Source organism: Aulonocara stuartgranti (genome assembly GCF_965226115.1).
Source record: "Aulonocara stuartgranti genome assembly, chromosome: 1".
Classification (NCBI taxonomy): Eukaryota; Metazoa; Chordata; class Actinopteri; order Cichliformes; family Cichlidae; genus Aulonocara; species Aulonocara stuartgranti.
This window is the reverse complement of record NC_138939.1, coordinates 41004977-41031623: the sequence shown is the minus strand read 5'-3', so window position 1 is coordinate 41031623 and position 26647 is coordinate 41004977. Positions and strand designations below refer to the sequence as shown.

The window sequence follows — 26647 nt, the reverse complement described above, 5'->3', positions numbered from 1 at the left end:
TCGGATGTGCCATGCAATGCTCAATTACATTGGTGGGAACTAGTGCATTAGCACAGTGAGCTCGTTAACGTGTTGACGCTGTCCAGCGCCGCGCACGGGGCGATCCCCGGTAACTCGCTAACGGAGATTTGCGGCGTTATGGCGTTAATGTAATTTTAATGAGATTAACGCTGACAGCACTAGTGGGAACACAACGAATATGACTGCACATTTACACCGACATCATCCTAGTGCAAAGACAAGTGGAAGCAGACAAAAACAACAAGCATGCATGCTACAAACTTTACCTGAGTCATTTAGACAGCCGTTAGCACAGGATTCTCCTTATGGGGACCTGGTATGTTTAATATGCTGCTGAGAATATAGCCCAGAAGAAGCGTATAGTACAGCTTTTATTTTGGAAAGAGACATTTCTGGTATCTAATGTCTCAGCGTGTCTAAAAGTGAGCAGCATTGTTGAGAAGAACCACAAAGTCATCTGGAAAACACAAGCATCATTACCCAAAAAACTATGTGAAGGTTTGTCCTCCACTACTCTGATCCTTCTAGCTCCTGCAGGGATCACCACAGCTTCGATATAGCCTGATAGAGACACAGAAGCAGGACAGAAAAACTATCAGAAGCATAAATGGTGGGCAAAAAGGGATGGGCTGGTTATTTCTGTCTACATCGGAGTTGTCTATTTAAAGATAAATTTAGTTGTTCAAAATCCCACAAGGCTGGCCGACATGACAGACGGTTGGCAGGGCTGTGAGTACTCAGACTGTGTTTTGAACGCAATATGGATAACATCTTGGAGAAGAACAACGGGAATTGAGAGAATTGGTGACCAGTGATAGACATTAGACCAATTGTAAAAATTGGATGCAGTTGTTTGCACTAAACCCAAATCATTCATCTTCACTCATGCGGCTATCCCACTGGCGCCAGCTGAAGGCCTGCCAAGGTCTAAGCTGACTGGAACAACAAAAATCTCCATGATAACAGGATTGTTGTCAGGACTCTTTGTTCCTCCTTCAAGGCCGTCCGCGTTGATTGAAGATTGTTGACTTTTGCTTAACCGGGTGAAGGGACACTTTCTCTCAGTTGACACGGAACACACAGACACACACACGCATGTACACTGACACAGACCTACACTCACCCCCCCAAACGCCTTCGAAGCTTATGTCATCTATGTTGTGAGATGTGATGATTCATGTGCTGAGGTGTTTTTTTTCTGTTCTCAAACTGATCTCCCTGTTGGAGCTCAGTCTAGGGCAGACCTTCCCAAAGTGTGGGGCCCGCCCCCTATGGGGGGTGCAGAGCCATTGCGCGGTATGAAAAGGGGAAAAAAACAACAACAAAAAAAACAAAACAATGCTTGGACACTGCTAGCACGGGGCGCCCACACAAACGCAAAGCAGGAGATGAAGCGGCGCTGAATATGTTTCCAAACCAGCTTCATTCTAAGACAAAGACTAGAAAATCTGCTGAAGCAAATCTTCCCTTTGGCTTCACCTGCACAGGTGCTGAGGTAGGTCTCCCCTGCAGGGTTGGTTTTCCCTTCGTCGGGAGCAGCGCTGGGCTCTTCAAATCAAACAGTATCCCATATTCTTGATTTTTACTTTACAAACACTTCTTGTAATGACTAACTACTCCTGACATTTTGGAGATGTTTGCTCTTTATACAGTAAAGTTACAGCTGGATACAAATAACATCAGGCTGATCCTGCCACGATTTGTTCCCCCGGTTCAAGTCACGGACAAACAGGATCCAACAGCTGTTTATGTTTTTAAACCCATTTTGCACAGAGAGGCATTTTTTGAAAAATGTATTGATGCAATGTTGAACATTATTACAGAGGAAAAAACAACTACATGTAAAATAATCACACCGTGACGCCTCTGCATTTGTAAATAGAGGGACAGTAACTGCGTGTTTATGTAAGCTTGTAAAACCTGAAGATGGAGACAAAATACTGTTAATCTGAATATCTGCCATTTTGCAATTCATCTCCTGTAAACAATAACGTGGCGCACAGCTGTTGCGTGACCAACTCTGTATTCCTCGTCCACACGTAAACGCAAAAAAGGAGTTTAAAATTTTTTCGTTTTCAGTGATTCGAAACGCCGTTTACGTGGACGAAACAGCTGCGTTTTCAAAAATACCCGTGTAGGTGTAGACGCAGCGTAAAAGGGTTAGTAGTTTATTTTATTACTACCTGTCATTTATTGCTGATTACTTGTATTTGCTTAATTGTTTACTAAATGTTTGAGGTGTGAAATAAACCGCAATGGAGCAAAATATGGGCGCGTGGAGGATGTGTTTGTGCGTGTGCTTGCGGGGGGGCTTAGTTTCTTGGAAAACTAAGGGGGGGCCCAGCAAAAAAAGTTTGGGAACCACTGGTCTAGGGGGAGTTCTTTCTTCTTCTCGTCTTTCCTCATGTTGTGCATTTTCCATTGTTATACCTCTCTGACCTGTATTCCCCATGTGATTTTTGTGTAATGTATGTATGGTCGGAAGGGTAAGATGGCGCTGGCACAGCTGGCAGCCTTAACCCAACTTCCCTCGGGATGAATAAAGTATTATCAATCTATCAATCAATTATTCAATTCAACTTTACTTATACAGCACCAAATCACAACAACAGTCACCTCAAGGCGCTTTATATTGTAATGTAGACCCTACAATAAATATTATGTGACTGAAATACTGTAACTGCAATAGGTTTGTGCATGATGCAGTGTATGCCTCTGCATTTAAAAAAGTGCATAAAGCACTTTGGTGAGAAGCAGTATGGCTTAATACTGAAAAAGGGAACGACACATGGGATTCTGACAGTGTTGATGGAGAAGTATAGATGAACTGGGAAGAAGCCACACAGTGTTTTTGTGTATCAAGAGAAAGCATATGATCGAGTGCCAAGAGAATAGAATAGAATAGAATAGAATTCAACTTTATTGTCATTGCACATGCACAGGTACAGGGCAACGAAATGCAGTTTGCATCCATCCAGAAGTGCTTAGTGATATAGATATATTACAATATATATTAGCAATAATATAGATATGTGAGTATATTACAGAAATGGGTCTATTATGGTATGTTATAATGTACACGGTATGAAGTATGTTGTGAATATTCTATAACTATAAGTATGTACAGGCTGTAGTGAGTACAAGCTATGTACAGGCTATGAACAGGATATAAATATGAAAAACTATACAGAATATGAAATAAATAACTTTACAGAATCTGAGATATACAGCTATACAGAAATGGGAACTATGCAAGTTGTAAACAGTTGTAGGATTACAACTTGCATAGTTGCATAGAACTGTGGTGCTGTATGAGGAAGTCAAGAGTGGCAGAGAAGACAAGTCAGACTCGTGCTGGAATAAGCCAATTGGATCGCCTCAACAATCCAGTGGGAAATGCGTTTTTTTCTAACGGGCTTGCCAAGATGTGGTTTAGCCCAGGAAACAAACAGCTGATCCGACCTCCTGGAAGCCTTCGTTCTCTCTATATAGGTACATAAAGCCCTAACTGGACAGAGAGCATGTAGGCGCTCCTGTTCAGGGGAGGAGAAAGGAGGAGGGCAAAAAGCTTCCAGCTCCAATGGGGTGCATTGGAGATAAGGATTTTTGGGCACAAAGGCCGGATTTGGCCTGAGTGTGCCTCTAGAGTTATCCCGCGTGAATCGGGTGCACTCTTTGTGTACTGACAGCGCATGAATATCACTGACACGCTTCACAGATGCGAGAGCCAGGAGCAATGCAGTCTTCAAAGACAGGATTTTTATTTCCACCTGGTTTAGTGGTTCAAATGGTGGCTGTGAAACTGCCCCCAGCACCAGGGATAAATCCCACGTGGGAACGAGAGGTTTAGACACCGGGTGGAGCCATCGTGCCCCTTTCATGAAACGGCAGACTAGCGGATGATGGCTCACTGGGCCATCCATGAAGCCCACATGGCAGGCTGAAATGGCTGCTAGATATACTTTAATCGTGGAAAAGGCCTTTCCTTTATCTAACAGTTCTTGGAGAAAGGAGAGAATTGTTGTCACGGAGCACTGAAAGGAGAGAGTGTGAGACTTTCCACACCATTCCTCAAATACCCTCCACTTGTTCTCATACAATGATCTTGTGGAGGGGGCTCTAGCACTCTGAATAATAATAATAATAATGGATTGGATTTATATAGCGCTTTTCAAGGCACCCAAAGCGCTTTACAATGCCACTATTCATTCACTCTCACATTCACACACTGGTGGAGGCAGCTACAGTTGTAGCCACAGCTGCCCTGGGGCAGACTGACAGAAGCGAGGCTGCCATATCGCGCCATCGGCCCCTCTGGCCAACACCAGTAGGCAGCAGGGTAAAGTGTCTTGCCCAAGGACACAACAACCAGGACAGAGAGCCCGGGGATCGAACCGGCGACCTTCCGGTTACAGATACGCTTCCCAACCCCCTGAGCCATGGAGAAATTAAGGCCAGTGTCCAGCCTCCTGGACATTAAGTCTGCTCCCAAGTTCAGAGCTCCTGGAATGTGAGCAGCTCTCAGTGACAACAGATTGATGCTGCTCCACATGATCAGTCTGCGAGCCAGCATGTGCAAAGGACGGGACCGTAACCCGCCCTGTCTGTTGGTGTTGTCTGTTCTGATCAGAACATGGTGGTTTCTCAACAGGGGAAGGAAGTGTCTCAGTGCTAGAAATGCTGCTAGCAATTCTAGCCAGTTTATGTGAGCACCCCTCTGTCGTGAGTCCCAGCTGCCACTCACTGCTCTGCCCTCGTGAGTGGCACCCCAGCCCGTGAGACTCGCATCCGTGGTCACCACCTTCCTGGTGGTGACAGCCCCCAGTGACACCCCCTGAGTGAGAAATGTGGAATTTCTCCAACAGTTGAATGCTGCAGTGCAGTCTGCTGTCACTCTGATATGGTGGTGGGTATGGCGCTTTTGATTGAGTCTCAGTGATGCAAGCCATCGCTGAAATTCCCTCATATGCAGTCTGCCTAGTGGAAGTCAGTGAAGACGCCATTAATCCCAGCATCTGCAGGCATCTTCTGAATGGGAGATATCTTCCCTCCTGAAAAATGCCGGCATGTGATAGCATTTTTTTACTCTGTCCACAGAGAGACACGCTCGGTATGAGGTGGAGTTTAGAGCTATTCCTATGAAAGAGATGGCCTGAGCTGGCTGCAGGACACTCTTTTGGTAGTTTATGGTGAAACCCAGAGCCATCAGATGATCCACTGTCAACCTGGTGTGCTGTCTGACTCTGATATCAGCAGCCAATTGTCTATGTATGTTGCTATGCAGATGCCCCGCCTCTTCAGTGGGGCTATGGCTGCCTCTGTGCATTTCACAAATACCCGAGGGCTCAGTGAGAGACCCAACGACAGGACCTGGTACTCGTACATTCTGCCCTGAAACGCAAAGCGCAGGAATTTTCTGTCAGGCGGTTAAATAGGGACGTGAAAATATGCGTCCTTCAGGTCTCTTGATGTAAACCAATCGCCTGGGCGCACTACATGCAGCAGAGTGGTGGTCGTCAACATCCTGAATTTGTATGACCTCAGATATTGATTCAGAGCCCGTAGGTCCAGTATCGGACACAGTCCCCCTCCCTTCTTTGGCACGAGAAAATACTTTGAGTAAAAGCCGCATTGGCTGTGCTCCTGGGGTATTTCTCGTACTACTCCCTTTGATAGCAAGGCAGTTATTTCTTCTTGCAGGATCCTGGCTGATTCGCCTTTTGCGAGAGAGAAAATCACTCTGTGAAATCTGGGAGGGGTGGTTGCGAATTGTAAACGATAGTCTCGCTCTAATGTCCTCACAACCCATTCTGGCGCAGCGAGAGCTCGCCATCTCTCTATTCTTGCTGACAGCGGCCCCAAAGACAGGCACTCCACAGTAGACGGGGCTCTGGCTCCCTCTTGTGGCGGAAACTGGTCCTGCGGGCCAGATCCGACTGCGCGGGCGGCCCACGCTTGACCAGTGCTCATGGGGCCGGACACCACTGAGGGAATCAACCCCGGCGGTGTCTGGGTGCGTGGGGGCATTATGTTTTTCAACATACTCTGTGTTTTTCACACATTTTTCCCGTGCCCTTGGCAACATGCCTGGATGCAACGGGTGAATTTTTAATAAACAGTGTGTTTTTGTGAGACTGTGACATGCTTGATTCAGCTGAACAGTGTCTCGTCATCTCTTTGTTGAAATGCGCTCTGTGGGATCCAACTCGAGTCCCAGGCGCTGAAAGGTGGAGGCAGAACAAATTTCTCCGAACGGGCTCCGGAACTGAGCCCTGGAGTGAACTTGGAGCCCGGGCTGGTCCGGCTCCGATCTCCCCGTGGGGGATGTTAGGCAGTCCGCTTCTTCTTGCAGTCCGACTTCTTGGCTGGTGGTGGGGCACCCTGAGTGGCAGCAGGCGGGACATGTTGTGGTAGATGCTGCCTTTTTTAGTGCTAAAGTCCATGATCCATAAGTTCCTTCGCGTAAATGGGATCGCTGGCTAGACCCTCTGTTATTTCCAGCGCAGGAGGTGCCCCAGGGCTCCACAGGATTTTCTCCCTTTGAGTTACTGTTTGGCAGGAAGCCGCGGGGGGTGTTGGACCTGATTAAAGAAAACTGGGAGGAAAGTCAGAGGCTGGCTGAAAAGGAGAATCAGCACGACCTGGACCTGCAAGCAAAGCTGCTCACTTTGGGGAGGTTGTCACAAGAAAATTTGCTCCAGGCCCAGGAACATCAGCAGCGCTTGTACAACAGAGGGGCTAGGTTCAGGCAATTTTTACCAGGAGATAAAGGGTTGTATTCCTCCCTTCTAAAACTTCAAAGTTACTCACCAAGTGGGGAGGACCTTTCATGGTCACACGGCGAATGTGGGACGTAGACTATGAGGTGGTATGGTCAGACAGAGGTGGAACCACACAGATATTTCATGTTAACCTCCTTAAAGCATGGAGAGAGGCTGAAACCACTTCTCTGGTTAGCCTGGTTAAGGAAAGAGAACAGTTGTGGTCAGTGGTGCTGAATTCCTCTATTCCTGCCTCCCTCCATTGAGATGACCATCTCACACAGGCCCAGAGAGCGGATGTTGCTGCATTGCAACAGCGGCTTGCAGAGCGGTTTGTTCTTCTCCAAGCACAACAGACAGACTGTGAAAAAGGAATTGGCACAAATGCTAAAGCTGGCAGTAATAGAAGAGTTGCACAGCGCTTGCTGTAGCCCCATAGTTCTTGTAGTGAAGAAGTATGGGTCTATACGGTTCTGTGCTGCAAGGTGAACTTGGTCTCATGGTTTGATGCTTATCCCATGCCCTAGATGGATGAGCTCCTTGACCGGTTAGGCACTACTTACTTTTTACGACGCTGGATTTAACCAAGGGCTACTGGCAGATTCCTTTGTCTATGGAAAAAACGGCCACCCAATACGGTTTGTACGATTTTGTCACACTTCCGTTTGGCTGGTTTGGAGCCCCTGCCACTTTCCAGTGCCTCATGGACCGGGTGCTGCATCTGCATATGCTGCCGCCTACCTGGAGGATGTTATCATCCATGACAACACCAGAGCGGAGCATGTGTAGCAGGTGGCCGCAATCCTGGAGTCCCTGAGGCAGGAGGCACTCACGGCCAACCTAAAGAAGTGTGCAGTTGGACTGAGGGAGTTACAATATTTAGGGTACCACTTGGGAAGCGGGCAGGTACGTTCACAGATGGATAAAACAGCAGCCATTGCATCTTGCTCGTGTCCTAAGACAAAAAAGGAGGTGAGGCGGTTTTTGGGGCTGGCCGGTTACTACCGCCAGTTCGTGCCCATTTTGCAGAGGTGACCAGCCCCCTTGACAGACCTCAGCCGAAAGGGTGCCCTAGATCTGGTCCGGTGTAGGAAGCAGTGCAAGGCTCCATTTGTGCAGTGGAAGAAAGCTTAACGTCAGAGGGCTGGGGGCTATTTTGTCACAGGAGGTAACAGCTGGAAACTGTCAGAGTGGGATGCCGGGTACAGGACCATGGAAAAGGAGTGCTTGGCCATCCGGTGGGTGGTCGACTGCCTATGTTATTACCTCCTGAGCCACCGTTTCACCCTCTGATCACGCGCCACTGCAATGGCTCCACCGCATCAAGGATGCCAACACCCGGATCACACGGCGGTATCTGGCCCTCAAGCCTTTAAAGTTCAAAGTGACTTTACTGGAAGCAGGGGTGCAGATGATCCTGGCAGATTTCCCCTCCCACTCTAGGGGGAGGTGGGCGCGGATGGGTCCCTGCCCTAAGTTGGGTGGTGGGGGTGTGTAGCGGAGTGTGGTTGGTGGCTTCTATGCAGGGGAGGAGTGGAGCAGTGGGTTCAGGGTGTGGTGTCAAGGAAGGCTCCAAGCCCTCCTGGGTTTTAAATGCACCTTAGAACACACATGCATCCCCTGCAATGAGCGGGTGGAGGGAGGTTTGGAGTCTTCTCTCACCCCCATTCTCTGCGACCTGCTGGAGCAGGGGGGCTAGGACTAGGAGGAGGAGTTGGCCGTCCGACTGCGGTCTGGAGTGTGGAGCCTTCCTGCTGCTGCGGAGTCGGGGCGGTCTGCCTCCCCCCACCGCAGGGAAAAGGGTAACACCACCTGGGTCTGGGTGCAGTTCCCCCCTCCAGGGGCGGGGGCACCTAGACCCGGTTTGTAGAGTACGCTTGGGGAGTGTGATCGTGTGTACAGCGTCTCTTTATGTCTGTCTCCACGTTGGTTGAGTGTGGAGTAAGTGCATATGAGAGCATGAGGGTGGGAATTCAAATTCAAATTTCAAATTCAAATTCAAATTTTATTTGTCACGTACACAGTCATACACAGTACGATATGTAGTGAAATGCTTGGACAACTGCTCGTGACCTAAAGAGAACAAAAAAGGAAAAGGCTATGAATAAGATAGGAAATAAATATGAAAAATTAAAAAGGGTAAATTTAACTAGGAAGGAATAAAATATAAATTAAGGTTAAAAATGAAATAACTGTACAACACAAATTAGAATGAAGGGTAAATTTAACTGGGAAGAATAAGATAAAGATAAATATATAAATTAAAGTTGAAAATAAAATAACTGTACAACAAAATACACAATACACAATATAGAACTATATAAGAATGTATGAAGAAATCTAAATCTAAATAAATATATACACAATAACAGCAGCTGTACAAGTATTAACCGGAAATGAAGAATATAGTGACCAGTGTTGTGCAAAACCAAAGTCCAGAATGTCCAGTGTGTGTGTAAGAACCGTATGTGTGGGTCAGTACTGTGTGGTGGTGTGATTGAGAGACCGTATCGCCTGCGGGAAGAAGCTCCTCCTCAGTCTCTCTGTGTTGGTCTTCAGGGAGCGGAATCGCTTTCCTGACCTCAGCAGAGAGAACAGTCTGTTGTTGGGATGGCTGAGGTCCTTCACGATCTTCCTGGCCTTGGTCCAGCACCGCCTGCTGTAGATTGAGTGCAGGTCAGGGAGCTCGGAGCGGATGGTGCGCTCAGCTGACCGCACAACCCTCTGTAGAGCTCGTCTGTCCTGCATGGTGCTGTTCCCGAACCAGGTTAAGATGTTTCCCGTCAGGATGCTCTCTATGGTGCACAAGTAAAAGTTCCTGAGCACCTTGGAGGGCAGTTGGAAGTCTCTCAAGCGTCTGAGGTGGTAGAGACGCTGACGGGCCTTTTTCACCACGGTGTTGATGTGACAGGACCATGACAGGTCCTGCGTGATGTGAACTCCGAGGTATTTGAAGCTGTCCACTCTCTCCACTGGGCACTCGTTGATGACGGGGGTCTGGTAGTTCCTCTCCTGCTTAGTGCTGAAGTCCACTATCAGCTCCTTTGTCTTACTGACGTTTAGAAGGAGGTTGTTCCTCTGGCACCAGTTCTCCAGATTCCTAATCTCCTTCAGGTAGGCCGTCTCGTTGTTATCAGCGATCAGGCCCACCACGACGGTGTCGTCAGCAAACTTGATGATGGTGGTGGAGCTGGTAGTGGCCACACAGTCATATGTGTACAAAGAGTACAGCAGGGGGCTCAGAACACACCCCTGGGGGGCTCCAGTGCTGAGAGTGGTGGAGGCTGAGACATGTCCGCCCATCCTTACTGCCTGTGGTCTGCCAGTTAGGAAGTTGGAGATCCACTGACACATAGATGAGCTGAGTCCCAGATGCTCCAGCTTGGTGGTGAGTGTGGAGGGAATTATGGTGTTAAATGCAGAGCTGTAGTCTATGAAGAGCATTTTAACATAATTCCCCCTTCTAGTGTCCAAGTGAGTGAGTGATGTGTGGAGGAGATGAGAGATGGCATCGTCTGTGGAACGATTTGGACGGTAAGCGAACTGTAGTGGGTCCAGTGTGTCTGGTAGTGAAGAAATGATGAAGTCTCTGACCAGGCGTTCAAAGCACTTCATCACTACTGAGGTGAGGGCTACAGGGCGATAGTCATTGAGAGAAGCAGGGTGGGGTTTCTTCGGGACAGGAACAATGATGGACTCTTTGAAGCATGTGGGGATCACCGACTGAGATAAAGAGATGTTGAATATCTCAGTGAACACAGGAGCTAGCTGGTATGCGCAGTCTCTGAGGATACGACCTGGGATGCCGTCTGGTCCTGCTGCTTTCCTGGTGTTCACTCTCTTGAAGGCTCTCCTTACTTCATGCTCGGAGATGACGAGCACGTTTCCGGTGCTGGCAGTATCTTCCTGTCTGCAGCCGTTAGCGCCGCTAACACTAGCATTGTTGGAGACCTTAGCTGCAGCCTCGAAGCGAGCATAGAAAGTGTTCAGCTCGTCTGCCAGAGTCACGGCCGCGTTCGTCATACCGGTTGTTGGTGCTTTATAGTCCGTTATTGTCCTTAGTCCCCGCCACAGGCTCCTAGAGTCACTCTGTTGGAGTTGTGACTCTAGTTTCCTCCCGTAGCGCTGCTTCGCCTCTTTCACCGCCCTCCGCACGTTATATGACGCGGCTTTGTACGGGTCCATGTCCCCCGTCATGAGTCCCGTGTTGTAGGCAGCGGTGCGGGATCTCAGAGCGTCGCGGATGGTTTTATCCACCCACGGCTTCTGGTTGGGAAACGTTGTGATAGTCTTTGTCTCCACGGTATCATCCGCTAGTTTCCCGATGAATCCCACAACCGCTTCCGTAAACACGTTGACGTCATCGTCGGAGCTGTTTCTGAACATGCCCCAGTCTGCGTCATCGAGTGCGTCCTGTAACGCGGCCACCGATTGATCCGTCCAGCGCGCGACCTTCCTCTGAACCGGAACTTCCTGTTTCAGCCTTTGTTTGTATTTTGGCATGAGGAAGATGGCGGCGTGATCAGATTTGCCAAACGGGGGGCGGGATTGTGCCTTGGATGGATGTTTGTATCTGTGTGTGCCTGTATGTCTGTGTCTATATGTCAGGTTGGGTGTCAGGCGCCACCTCTCTGGGGACATCTCAGGCCCTCCAAGGTTTGGAGGCCTATCTCCCCCTACCACCACTTCCCCTGCCAGTGGCGGACCCCCTCAGACATCGGTGCGTTGGTGGTTCTTTGTGTCCGGGGATGGGCGTCCAGGTACACACCGGCTCACTCCTTGGCGGCTGCTTATCGGGGCCTGGAGCCTGGGGCTCGCTCGGGCCACTTCGGAGGTGGGGTGCCCCCGGCCTCTCGGCCTGGGGCTCGGTCACTCAGGCACGGCTGGCTGCCGGCGGAGCTCACGGGCGCGTCACTGCAACTCCCCCTGGCTTCTGCTCCGCGGCTGCTGAGTGAGCCCTCATCTGGGACTCTCCTCAGCTCTTTCCGGGACAGTGGCGCGGCTGCCCCTCTGTTGGTCTTCCTTGGTCTCTTGTGTTCTGGGGGCCTCTGGATGTCTGGAGTTTTGATCTCCTCCATACCTGCTTCATGCCCTGGAGGACGGGGCTGTGGCCCCCCCACACCCTCTAGCAGATCATTACATGAAGGAACCTTTTAAAAACAAGCGCGTCCATGCTCACAGGTGTACACACGGGTGATCACACCCACAAACTACACCCTTTTTGGCTCCTACCTCAAAGCACACTGTGTTCTGTTGATCTTATGTGCTGCACAATAATGTTTAATATTTAGTATTTACTGTCATATTCCCATATATCATTGTGATGTTGTTTATTCTATTACTCTTGTTCTCTTCTGCTTGCTTTCTTTTTTCTTTCTCAGCAGGTGATCCAGGTGATCGATATATGCATTTTTTTTTTCTCTGCCCGTTCTGTTGGTTTTTGTCTTTTGCCCTTCTCCCCCGTCCCTCTTCTCAGCTGTTTCTCTTTCCCTCTTTCTTTCTCCCCTTCTTTCCCCCAGTCAAGTCTGTCCCGTATTCAGTAAGTGAAAATAAAATAAACAATAAAAGGTGAATCAAATGGACCATTACGGCAAGGCTGGGATGGTCAGTTTGGTAAAGTAAATCCGTTGGGCATCTTTCTTTGCCTTTAGACAATAATTCTGATGCAAAAGAGCCAAACGGGACAGGCCAAAAAAAAAAAAAAAAAAGGAAGGCTGGTTTTCGCAGCCGGTGAGCATCATCTAATCATGCATTCTGTATTTCAGAAGCAGCTGGACTGGAGAGGAGAGAGAGCTGCTGGAGCAGAGAGCCAGCTGCAGTGCTGCTGAGCATTGTGCACTGCAAAGTGCTGAAGCGCAGAGACCGCAGGTCATTTGGGTTACAGTTAGGTTTAGGATAAGGGCTAGGGTTAGGCATTCACTTTTGATGGTTAGGTTTAGGGTAAGCGGCTAAGGAAATCATTATGTCAATTAGATGTCCTCACTAAAATATAAAAAACAAGTGTATGTGTGTGGTTGTGTAGGTGTGTACGCAGATGCTTGAGGGGAGTGTTTAAATGTGTGGGGGTAAAAACACCAGGGGTGGGTTTTGATTATCGATTTATGGATATTGATCTCGATGTCCTGGACTGGAGATCCAGGACAGTAGATATAAAAATATAGATATGTACTGATAAGTGATCAGAATTATAATATTTCTGACTGTCTGAGGCAAAATTTACCTGATTCAAATCGAATCGTGGATCGAATCAATTCAGGACCTTGTGAATCGGAATTGAATCGATTCTAGAAATCAGTGATGATACCCAGCCCTAGTAAACACATGCGCATGCTTAGAATTTTACATCTAATAATCTCTCAACTATTAAAGTAACTGGTGAGCAGTAAATAAAAACCAGGGACAATTTTACTAACTAAAGAAAGGCACATTGGTCCATTAATGTAACCAAATAAACAATACATATTGAATACCAAAATGACTAAACTGACTAAAATTAACTTGCATCTTGGAAAAGAAGCAAATGCAAAGACAGAAACATCCATCATGTCACGTTTATAAATGGGTGTGACTTTAAGTTGAAGGCCAATATAATATACCATTGTAAAATTTTAATAAAACAGAAAACATTAGAATATGTTGGTTTCACCTGAAATATTTATTTAGGATCGCTTTTGGAAGAATCAATTTAAACAACCCATCAAACCAGGAGTCAATGGCAAAGACTGGGTACTTGTTAAAAAAAAGAACTACAAAAAAACATCTGAGCAGCATACTAGCTAGACATGAAAAAATATATACCCACCCATTCCCCTAGTGTGGTTGAAGTCCCCTGTCACTATTTTACAGGACCGTCCATCTCCATTACAAACACCGCAGCGGTCCTCTTTAGCAGATGAGCCAATGATGCTGTCACAGCCGATTTTCTGTCCATAACAAAACAAAACCCAACTGTAAAATGGAGGAAGTACATTACAATTTACATCTTTGTATGCATATGTAAAATTATATCCTTAGGTCAACACACAGCAGTCGCCAAAAGGATTGTATATTACCTTGAGCATGGAATGAGTTTACCACAATATTAACAGATGAAATAAATGATATAATTAACCATAATTTAACAGTAAATAATTGAGGTCTTTTTATTGTTTTTATTGTTAGGACTGAAAAAGAACAGGAATTTCTTAGGTAAACAGAAACTGCAGCCCATTAAAAAAAAGATCAATATTAATTAGTCTATTTCTTTGCCTCTCTCCTAGCATGCCATTACTCACATGCCAGGATTTAAAAAAAACAAGCCTCCCACTATGGCGTCATTTTTGTGCCACTATTCTGAGCGCACGTAAAAACTATTTGCAGGTGCAAGTGTTGCATTTTGAGGAGAAATTTATTTTGAGAGAAGAAAAGCTAAATTTGAGTGAACAAACTTCATTGCTGAGTGCAAAAAATGTATTTCAGTGTTTGCTATTATCCACACAGACACAGCAGCCCCTCTCGCTCAGTTTTTGCATTTGCGCTCGCTCGCAACGTGTTGCTCACGCTCTCAACATTTCTGCCCGTGGACGTTCAACTCTTTCTCTACACCGTTATGTTTGTGCCACAAAACCAGCCAATCACAGACTTGGATGCAAAAAAATCTGATTGGTTGTTTTGGTCTCCAATCAGCTCGAAATGACGAAATGCAGCATCCCAGAATGCATTTCGTCCAACACTCAAACGAGGCAGTGGCGGAGGGACGCACAATGGCGGAGTTTGAAATATTACTCTTTCTGGATCACAAAATAAACTTTTAAAATATTTTCAGTCGAGAATGGTGCTGCGTAAACTTCAAATATCTGCTCGATTCATCAAGACATATTTGCAAAAGTGCTCTAACGTTTTCGGAGATGCCTGTTACCCACCAGACATCTCCGAAAGTGGTCAAGGCGCGGCTCCCGGCACATCGTTTTCACATATTTCACACATATTTTCACGGACCGGCCTTAACGTTTCGTGAATAAATACAACAAAATAAAATGATACGACCAAAACAAAAACTGTGGTATTTTGAAAATATAATAATCAACGCAAATTCACGGCGTAATTGTGTAACTTTATTAGAAGTGTCCTCCTGAAATGCGCCAACAACATTGAGAGTAACATCCTCCTCTCTCCCCCTTTGGTCGATATGGTAACGCCTAAATATTTATTTCAAAATAAGACACACAACTACAAAACAAATGTAAAGTACGTGAAAATTAGAGATGGACCGATCCGATATTACGTATCGGTGCGATACTGACCTAAATTACTGGATTGGATATCGGAGAGAAATAAAAAACGTTATCCGATCCGAAGTATCACAAAATCACCTCACAAAAGGCGCTACTTGGCCTAACCCAGCTCAGCGCATCAGAGCAGTATGTGATAGAGCTGCTGTTGTCTGCAAGAAATGTCAGTGGTCTGGTGGAGCATTTGGAGCCTTGCTACCTGCTTCCAAACCGCAGCATTTCATCTCAGAGAAAACTATCCCAGAGAAGTAAAACAAGTGTGTAAGTGCATCTCTGAATGTTTGCATAGTATTTCAATGTTTACCTTAACAACTGATATATGGAGCCACAACTGGACTGGCCATCGGAGTTTCATATTGAGGCGAAAAGGAAGCGATTTTTCCCGTACATCAGCTAGAATGAAAAAAGGCACAAAGCTGGAGTTATTCTGTCTTTGCTGCACAGCTGCCTCTTCTTCTCTCATTCTCTCCCCTCCCTCCTTGTTGCTACTTCAATTAAGAAACTGATCAATGATCAGCTGATTGGCTTTTCTGTCGCAAGTCCCGTCTTACTTATTTGTTTATCGCCCACTTCACGCCAGAAAGAGGAGACCAGCGGATAAACAGCAGCAGCACGTTTGATCAGCTGTTGTTAGGATTTATTTAATATTAATTTCTAGTATCAGCTGATGTTTGCTGGAGCCACAGCTGTAAAGCTGCTGGTCATGATGTCGGTTTGGATATGTGGTGAGAGGGAAACATGAAGATGAAACCAGGAGATGTCCTTACTGAACCATCAGAGCTGAACAGGTGATGGAGAAACAGGTTTACCTTTTAGGTGACATGAATGAGTTGAAGTTATGAACTGTTTCTGAGAGACAAATAACACCAGGATCCTTTTCTAAGCAGCTGACAGCTGGTAACTGTGCAGGGGCGGGTCTAGCAAAGTGTTGCCAGGGGGCCAGGTAGGGCATTAACAGGGAGAGGGGGGCACAAAGACATACTTTTCTTTGTTATTTCATTAAAAATGACTAACTTTTAATAAATAATAATTCTCTTAATCTTAACCAAAATGGTCATCTGATTACATGTATAGAAGTCCATTACTGTATATAGTAACTGTTAAGTCTAATATACACTAAGCTATAGTACTTGTACCATCTGTGCAGTCTGCAGTTCTGTTGAAGAAAGATGATGAGTCCATTTAAATATTGTAGAAAAATAATTGATTTCTGTGTATTTGTTTTACACATGCATTAAATTAAAGTTGATTATGTTGATTAAGCATTGTGAGGTAGAGGGTGGGGGGGTGGTTCCCTAATATTGCTGATGGGAAGTGGTAATCCTATTAGTTAGGCTGTTTAATATTTCTGCTAAGTGCTCTTTAAGAGACCAGAGTAGGGAGGATGGTGACAGGTAAGACTTAAAACGGTCCAGTTATGAAGCTGAACTTTAATCTCAGCCAAACCGATTTACTCATGAACAAATCAAACACTGAAATAAACCAAACATTAACATTTAGCAGTTATCTAAGTGACTTATATATCGTGTTTAACCCAAGTAGCGAAAGACCGCAGGGGGTTTGAAAATGATGTGCTGGGAGTCTGCGCCTTGACCACCCAAATAGCCAGGGCTGGACTGGGACAAAAAATCGTCCGACTACACCACCAGGTGTTACAGGAAAAACCATAAAGCCTTTGAACTAAAACAAACGCTGTTGTGACAGTGATGTACACTGTTGTTGGTATATATGTAGGATTTGTATACAGTGGATCACCTTCATGTTTCCAAACCAATATCATGACCAGCAGCTTTACAGCTGTGGCTCCAGCAAACATCAGCTGATACTAGAAAGTGATATTAAATAAATTCTAACAGCTGATCAAGCTTAAACGTGCTTCTGTTGTTTAGCGCGACATCCGCTGGTTTCCTCTTTTTGGCACAAAGTGGGCGATAAATAAACAAGAGAGAAAAGCCGATCAGCTGATAGGAGAGGGAGAGAATGGGAGAAGAGGCAGCTGTGCAGCAAAGACAGAATAACTCCAGCTTTGTGTCTTTTTTTTCCATTCTAGCTGAAGTACGGGACGGATCACGTTCCTTTTCACCTCAATACGGATGTGTTGTAATTTCTCCAGCCCACAGTTGATCATGACCAATTGGCTAATCCACCACCTTTCATTCTTTATACCGTTACAAAAACAAACAAACAGAAATGAAAAATCACCATCGGCCCACCGGTATGCCCAATGGCCAGTCCAGCTATGCGCTCAGCTGGTGTAGTATGTCACAGTGACATCCCAAAGCTTTTTTTTTTGCTCGGGAATTACTGAATCTATCTAGAGCTGGGAGGTCCCCAGAAGACAGAAGTCACGAATGGAAAGAAGTCAAACTGTATGTGGTCTATTTCATCACATATGTGCAATATTGGATACATATGTACCTGACATCTTCCATTAACACACAGGTCCACCTCATACGGTCCACAGGGAGTCCCATCCATTACTCTGTCAGCCATCAGAACTGGGATGTCTCGGCCCACTGGGCTGCAGAACAACATGCATGGCTTATCTGCTCATAAACACACACAAAATCCAGTTGTAAGATGTATGCATGTATGACAGTCAAGTCTGATTTTGAGCCGGTGTTAATTCAAAATAATAGAAATATTAATGGCATGGTGAACTGGGTTCACAAACAATGACTTCTAAAAGTATTCAGTGACAGAGTCGTGTCAGCTTTGAATGTATTGCTGCCTGACAGGCTGAAGATCACAGGCATCCAGTACTGATTTCTGTTGATTACATTATGTACTATAGATGATGAATTACTCACAGAAATCTTTCTAGAATTTGTAGCTGCAGTTTTTAAACTGATTGGTGAAACTCAGCCTGGTACCATCCAACCTAATTAGTTTCAATTGTTCTTTGTACGGTTTCTTTTTAGTACCACTTCATTTTCCAGCCATTTGTTTTCCCGATAAGTGTTGCTGCCATCAAATTAAAAGTAAGCTAATATTTTTCATGAAATAGTAAAATGTCTCACATATTTCCTGTGTTCTCTTGGGAATAAATTACATGTTTGCTCAGTTTTATTGGCATTTTACACAGCCTCCTTTTTTTCTTTTGTGGAATTGGGGATGTACATTTCTACATTCAGTATAATTAAAAAAATACGGGCAGCTGCCAGTTCTATCCCTTAGCTGTCCAGTAGATACACTTATGGTATCAATTTAAAATTCCCTTCGCTTTGTTCTCAAGTTATCACATTCACAAGATTTTCAGCTAAGGGGTAAAAACTGTATTCAGTGTTATTCTGGAAAAACGAGTAATGTAGTTATTCAGAAAAAACATGACTGGAGGACTTTACCTAACAGTTCTGTGCATACAGTGTGAGCTTTTACTTTTTACACTCCAACTGGAGTGATTTAAGTGGTTTTTCTTACCTGTTCTGTACCTCTGGGATCCAATCACCCAGGGGTCTAGAGCAGGGGTCCCCGAGGGCCGGTGTCCTGCAGGTTTTAGATCTCATCCTGGGTCTACACACCTGAATCAAATGATTAGCTCATTACCAGGCCTCTGGAGAACTTCAGGACATGTTGAGGAGGTCATTTAGCCATTTGAATCAGCTGTGATGGATCAAGGACACATCTAAAACCTGCAGGACACCGGCCCTCAAGGCCTGGAGTTGGGGACCCCTGCTCCAGAGGATGCTCTCACATTTAACTTATTTAATATATTTGTGCTGGCATCCAAATCAGTTGAGTTGATTGGTTTGCCCCAATTCAAAACTACAATATTTTTAAACGAATGCCTCGTACACAGCAGTGTACCCATCCCAGACTCAGTACTGGCTTGTTAATGGCTAAAACTGTGGGAGCAGATATTGGGATAAACAAAGCATAATCCAATATGATCCATTAACCTAACCAGTCATGTTACTGACATTATGGATTAAGAGTTACATATGATATATGTCACGGTGCTCTGTGACCCACAGTTCTCTTTATGGTCTTGTGCTTATGTTATAGTTTCAGTCTTTAGGTTTCTGTCTCGGTGTTTTGCTGGGTCTCACTTGTTTCGTGGTCTCCGTGCTCCACGCTCTCCTCTGTCAGTCTCCATGTCACAGTGTCAAGTCCACGTCTTTGTGAATGTGTCATGATTCCTGTTTGATTTTGACACTTCCTGTGTTCAGTGTTTTCACTTTTGCTTCCTTGTCTTATTATATGTAATTAGTCCCAGCTGTTTTTCCCTCATTATCCTCTGTGTATTTATATAGCGCCAAATGACAACAACAATCACCTAAAGGACAACCTTTATAGTACTCTGACTGTTTGTCAGCCTGGCTACAGAGCTGAAGAGAAACCTTCTTATTGTCTTCAATCAGTGATGAATAGTAAGATGTTCTGGCTTTGTGGAGGGCTTTATTATAAAGCAACAAACTATTTCTCCAGGCTAAATGATGATCCTCTAAATTTGTGACACGCCATTTCCTCTCCAGCTTACGAGTCATCTGCTTTAGGCTACGTGTTTGAGAATTATACCACGGAGTCAGGTACTTCTGATTAGAGACCTTAGTTTTCACAGGAGCTACAGTATCCAGAGTCGTACGTAGTGAGGAGGTGAAATTATTAACAAGATAATCGACCTCTGTTGGAGCAGTGTTCAGATAGCTGCTCTGCTCTGTGTTGGTACAGGGCATTGAAGATGATAACAGTGGGTGGATTATATTCTTAAACTTAGTTACAGCGCTTTCAGAAAGATCTGCTGTGATGAAGCCTACTCCTCCTGATGAATGTTATCAGGAAATGATCAGACAGGAGAGGGTTTTCGGGAAACACTGTTAAGTGTGTGATTAAATTGGTGGGTGGGTTCTTTTACATTTTGAGAGAAACCAAATGAGTCTATTAACGAATGCCGTGCTGAGGCTGTCATTTTTAGCATTATTTCAGCGAGAACTAAATCAGATAAAAAGTCTGAGAAATCAGACAGAAACTCTGTGTAAGGCCCAGGTGGACGATAGATGACCACAAATAAGATTGGTTTTTGAGTTTTCCAGCTGTGGTGGACGAGGCCAAGCATTAGCCGCAGGGGTCCAGAGAGGCGTCAGCCACGTCTGGACCCCAGAGTTCTTGAATCCATTCAGCCTGTTCAGTCGTCTGTCTACGCTTGAAGCTCAGCCGGGCAGTCTTAGCCTCCTGTCTCCACTGAGAGCTCAGGCAAGCCAACCCAGCCTCCTCTGTTGTCTGCTGGGGAATTGGGCGAGCTTATCCAGCCAGCTACTTACTCGGCATTGCTGTCCGAGCCTGAGAAGTGTCCTGAGTGGACTGTGTGCACTACGCAGCTCCAACCAGCTCTGTCTCTGCCAGAGGCCTCCACACCGTCTGGTTCTGATTCAGCTCCGCTCGCACCACACATGACAATATATGATTTGAAAAGCATTGCCATAGTTTTGAAACTGACATCTGATGCCCAGACATGCTTCCAGACAAATTTATAAACTGCCGATGTGCTTCAGAGTTTTACAAACACACTATTGAAAGGCACTGATTGTAATGATTGTAACTGTGCAGTACGACGTTCTATGGAACTCACCGTCATTAACAATAGCAGTCAGCATGCCGCCCTTCTTGTTGGCTTGTTGGTTATAGGATAGACACTGCAAATCTCTGAAGCTGGGTGACCCCTTGGGACAGGGAGGGGCTTCACAGGCCTTGTGTTCCACACTGGCCTGTGGGCAGTGTCGCCCACCTGGACCAGGTCTGTGCCCACACACACGCACACAAACACATGCAGTGTGAACACTTAGTTTAGAAAACAAGAAGACTGGAGCGTTAGTATTAAAGTAACACATGTAAGCATTACATACATTTCATAATGCCTGTAAGGACCTTTTTAGTACTAAAAGCAGTATTTATTTAAACCTTATTCAGTAGATTAATACCTGCAAAGTGCCTTAAACCTCATACTTCTTTTTAATAGCCAGCAAGGGGACACCTCTTCTGATTGCAAAAAGACCCTTGCTATGTGACCACACTTTATATTAGCTTGTGGTCTTAATCAGCAGCTGCAGTGTTTCTGTTTCACAGTCAGCATATGTAATATATAAATGATACATTTTTCAGAAATTGGACATTTCGGTGCTATAAATCCTTTGTAGACTGATCTCATGAAATATTCTAATCATCTGGCATACTTACCTTTGAATTGTTGTGGGATAAAAGCCACCATCAAAATTAAAATGAAACAAAAAAATCTCGAGATATGTTAAAGTTTACCTTTGAGATTCATTCACAAAAGAAAAGTTTTTGCAATATTTTAATTTTTCAGTTATATTAACTTCAAATACTTGTGATGTTAATGAGACCAAATTTGAAATCATAACAAAATGCCCCCTCTTTGCTTTCTGGTCTCAGGTAGGCGAACGTGTAACATTAGTAAGCAAATACACAGACAAACTGGTGACGTACGGAGGGTTGTCACATTTCCTCTGTCTGAACTGGACTCCAGTACCACAGGTCCTGCTGCACAAGCTCCACTGGCTCCATGGACTCCAGTCACCATCCACATGCTGAGGGATGGGAGTCTTACTGACACATTCGCCTGCCCTGCACCACTGACAAAAACATATTGAGATGTTTTCACAAATACTTTATTCGTAATTTTTTCAAGCTAACACGCAATATAAGCTACTGGCCTGAACGACCTGTAGCTCTGAGGATTGGTGAATGGATGCAGATTGTTTTTGAGCAAAACAGTCCTACCTTGTCTGCCCCACACTCCGTTCCGTCCAGGGGAGGATCCAGTTTAGTCTTGCAGGATGTCTCTCCCTCTATTAAGCACCACAGCCCAGCACACATGAGGTGCTGAGACATAAAGATGATAACATGAATTCCCACATAAATGCGGGTGTTAACATAATATGTTCAATGTTTCGATTAATTTACCACCAAACTCTTTCAAAACATATTGTTTCTTTTCTCTTGTCTTTTTAGTCAGTAAAGTAAACACAAAACTTCTTGTTAACATCCCACAATAAAAACAAAGCATATGAGCATCTACTGCCGATGACAAGATAATAAATATATTAGACAGAAAAACGAAAAGGAAAAAGGGACCTGTCTCCCCCACAACTCGAGCTTGAACACATGCACGTCATCCCCAGCGGGTGAGAGGAAGATTTTTATACATACAGTATTTTTAAACCATTAATTTTGTTAATTTCTTCCAATGAAAACAAATGGTTTTGTGGAATTGTTAGACCCTTACTTTTCATACTAAAAATGCTATCAGCTGGTCACAGGCAAAAATATTTGAAGGACATTATTGAAAAAGTTTGAGAAACAATATCCTAGTGGTCGGTGTGCATATCTCTAACCACCAAATCATGTAAATATACTACACTGTCCATCAACCCACCAATATGGTGCTGAAAGATGGCTTTTGCATTCCTCAAGCCAAATGCCATCACATTCTAGGAATACAACCAAGATCAAGTAATAAAAGCTGTCACTTCATGTGCTCTTTTTGACAATGCACCTGTCAGTAACATTTTCTGATCAAACCACAATAAAACTTTTCCTCTTTCACTCTTTTGCACCAACAACCATGGAGCATGTACTCTACCTCAGCTTCTAGACATTTATGGTTCCAAAGACAAACTAAAAATGCTGGAAAATAGGCTGTGCATCCCCTACATCAAGGTCATGCTCCACTCAATCTGTGCAAGAAAGCACATCACCTAGCAAACACAGATACTGTATTTCAAAATGAGTTTACAAGCCTGAGCTTCAGGCAAATGGTCCGGATTCCACTAGCTACCAAAAGGGGACTGACAACTGTATCTCCTCCTTGACAAATAGGAGAAATAACTTCACCGACTTCTGATGACCAGGAGCTGAAATCACATAGTTCTTGGCCTATAATGGTGAACTCACCAGTGGAGAAAGAGCCAAGGACTAAACTCACACAACTTAGCGCAGCGATCATATCTCTCTTTTATTTTAGCCGGTGATGCAACCAATGTCTCCCTTGCCAGCTCACCTGCAACAAATAAATTGTTGCCTGAACCCATTCACATAGTCATTTGGGCTGGACTGCTGCCTGATGGAGAGGAGGACACCGCCACGACTGTTCGACTCCGACACTGACAACGAGGATTTCTTTGGTTTTGAAAGTGACAACGAAGGAGAGAAGCTGAGAGCCTGTTCGTTTCCGACACTGGAGGAGAGGACTTTGGTGGTTTCAGTGCGCAGGAAGAAGAGAAAGATGGTGAATGACTGACTTTTCTTCTTGTTAAAGCACCTGAGCCTAAAAGGTAGTCCGAATCTATTTTTCTGGTGTGCTGTAGGTTATTGTTATGTACTACATGTGCAAATATGTACCCATAACTTGTTTTTCAAAATATTAATAAAAGGGGTGTGTCTCCAAACAGCCATCTCTTTCCTGACAATTCGCTTTGTGCATATTCTCTTACATATGATAAGTCAACATTGAAACACCTGCAGCTTTTAGTCAGGTGCGGCTAATGTATGTACAAAACAGGATTTTCCCCTGATTTTAGCTTGTGCGGCTAATATTCAGGTGCGCTTTGTAGTCCGGGAAATACGGTAATTTAAAAGGATGGTGTCTTGTTATTGCTTCATCCAAAAGCACAAAGCGGGAAGCATGGGACAAGGTGTCTTATTTTTATTATGAGAATAGTCAGAATAGTACTTTCTGAAGAGTTTAAAAAAAAAGCAACCATTAAACTATTTTGCTATTTATGGGAAGATTTCTGAAATTTTAAAATCCCACCTCCTTTAGTAAAAGCTGCCTAATATATCAAATATTATACACAGGTGCAATGGGATTGTACCTCCATTTCACTGCAGAAGGTTGCATTGGTTCCAAAAAGGATCTGGCACTGTTCAACCACACTGTAGTGCATGCCGGGCAGCTTGGGGGGCAGCTGGACCTGGTAACGCCTCCTGAGGTCTGTGTGAAGTAGGCAGGTGCTGGTTTTTGATCTGTTTGAAATACCAAAAAGAGACATTGATCAGGTTTGCTAACAATAATCAATTTTACTTCAAAAAAATTCTCTTTTCATTTTCTTTTTATTGTCCCATTCACAAGAGACTTGGCATTTACAGCAGGGATATTTAAACAGTATTAGTTTTTTCTTTTGAAAAGAGATATAGGTGGTAATTGATGATATCAACATCCACAATGCATGTTTTTTATATTTTCATTGTAACTTGACTTTTTAGACAAGACACTATTCCTTGGCAAAGACTTTAGCTAGCTATGTAAACAATGTAAAACAACAATAACTCGAGAAGAGAGACTTTCCAACTTGTGTTTTGTACCTGAGGAAATTCTCCAGGTCATTGCGACTGCAGGACGACCAGGAAAGATCACTGGGATTTCTTCCTTTCACCCACTCACCAGACATTATATGGGAATAGCCAATGCAGGTGGCGTGGTCATCATCATGGCTCATTCCCATGCTGAAAAGACAGGATAGTATACATAGAGTAGATTGAAGATGATCCCGGACTTCCCAAACTCCCAATTTTTGTACTTGATCACATCGATCGAATCTGAAGCATTTTCTGCACCACAGTCAGCATGTTAAGAATTGCATTCAATCCTCAGGTCTCCAAACATGAACGCTACCATCATTAGCGTTCATGTCTACACTCCCATAGGTAGACCTTAAAATAGTCCTTGGCAGAAGAAACCCCACTCCATTCATAGTACATTGTGACCAAATGGGCTTTGTCTAGGCCAGACAGTAAGCCAATGATACACTTGCACTAATAAATAGAATAAATTATTGCTCCATCAAAGTCCAGATCAAAATGTCTGGACACAAATATGCTGAAACACTTTAAAAATGACTAAAAGCCACCAACTTACAACATATATAATACAAAATTCTCCGCAGAACACACTATACAGGACAAAGGTTGTTCCAAATGGGTGTTACACAATAAAACATATGCACAGATTGCAAAGACAACTCTCCTGAGAGCTACTGTATATGTCATTAAAATAGTCATTTTAAAGTGATTTTCAGTCCTGTTTATTTTTTTACTACATCTTTTTTTACATTATAATCATCACTTAAAGAACTCTTGAGAATATCGCAGTATAGGTTTCAAAGGTCAGTATAGTTCCGGTGAAGTTTTTGGCTTTGTTTTGGTTTGTGTTTTTGACATGAAATAACTATTGCGATCTATTTTATTTCTATTGGATGTGATCAGTAATAAGCATGGTGCATTAAAACACTCATACAGTACTGTCTGTTCTAAGTTTATCCTAACAGCATAGTGCTTTGACACCTTTGTGACACACACACACACACACACACACACACACACACACACACACACACACACACACACACACACACACACACACGAGAATTCTCTTTAGTGTGTCTGGATGAATCATGAATCTGTGCGTGCACTTATGTAACACCATTGCCCTGTTGTGCATGTTCATAGACTGCACTGAGGTACAGTGTGTGCCAGCTCATTATTTTTCCCCAAAAATGGAAGAGAGCTGCTGACTGAAAACAGTAATGACTTCTGTGGTACTTAGAACAGCCACAAAGCTTCTTTAAGCTTTTATACATGATTCCCAGGTGAATGTGGTGTCAGCTTTCTGTCACTGTGCTGTCAGTCAGTTCATGTGCACGTGTATAGTTACAGCAGGATGCTTATTTTAGTTTCAATGAACCAATACCCGAGCAGAATTGTCAGAATCCTTGAATCACAGCCTGACGAGCTGGTGTGGCAATAATCTTCCGCTCCAGCTAATTAATCAACCAACAACACAGACAGAGTTTTAGTTCATTTGGAAACCTAAAAATGACAGCCTCAACACAGAAGTTTATCTATATTAGACTCAAATGGCTTCTCTCAAAATGTAAAAGAACCCATAACTTTAATCTCACTGTAGATCTTGTTCTGACATATGACACAGAAACTGAACATTTAACAGCATTTCCTGAAAAGCATCTTTTGTCTGATCATTTCCTAATTTCCTTTAAATTTACAATAATGCATTACACAGCAGCAGTCTTCATCACAGTAGATAGCAGTCTTTCAGAAAGTGCTGTAATTACATCTCAGGATAAAATTCATCCACTCTTATCTTCTTTAATGGCTTGTGTCTACACAGTATAGAGCAGCAGTATGAGCTCTACTCCCACATAGGCTAATCATCTTGTTGACAATTTTACATCTTCACTGTGTTGACTGTAGATTCTGTAACTCCTCCAGAAAAGAAAGCCTCAAATCAGAAGTAGTTAATTTCCTTGCGTAGCATTCAAACGTGCACCTTAAAGCAGAAAGCTGTAGCCATGCTGATGGAAAGAAGAAATGGCACTTCAGTCATTTAGAGGATCATCATTTAGCCTGGAAAGTCAGTTTGCTGCTTTATAAAAAAAAGCCCTCCTAAAACATTATTATTCATCACTGATTAAAGAAAATAAGAACCCTAGATTTGTCTTCAGCACTGTAGCCACGCTGACAAAAAGTCAGAGCTCTGTTGAGCCAACCATCCCTTTAAAGTCAACTCATGGTAGCTTCATTAATTTCTTCAGAAATAAAATTTTAACCATTAGGGGGAAA

General features: G+C 44.2%; 1 protein-coding gene across 2 annotated transcripts in view; it reads right to left on the bottom strand.

The window, feature by feature from the left end:
• The window catches only part of adamts17 (ADAM metallopeptidase with thrombospondin type 1 motif, 17), a 100215-nt gene that overhangs the window by 21918 nt on the left and 51650 nt on the right, over nt 1-26647 (bottom strand). For both annotated transcript variants that reach the window (XM_082530679.1, XM_082530680.1), the window contains 8 exons: nt 24374-24514; nt 23884-24034; nt 21791-21892; nt 21497-21642; nt 20622-20788; nt 17471-17598; nt 13585-13705; nt 502-582 (listed from right to left, as the gene is read on the bottom strand). In XM_082530679.1, coding sequence (XP_082386805.1) covers nt 502-582; nt 13585-13705; nt 17471-17598; nt 20622-20788; nt 21497-21642; nt 21791-21892; nt 23884-24034; nt 24374-24514 — 1037 coding nt within the window. The remainder of the gene's footprint in view (nt 1-501; nt 583-13584; nt 13706-17470; nt 17599-20621; nt 20789-21496; nt 21643-21790; nt 21893-23883; nt 24035-24373; nt 24515-26647) is intronic.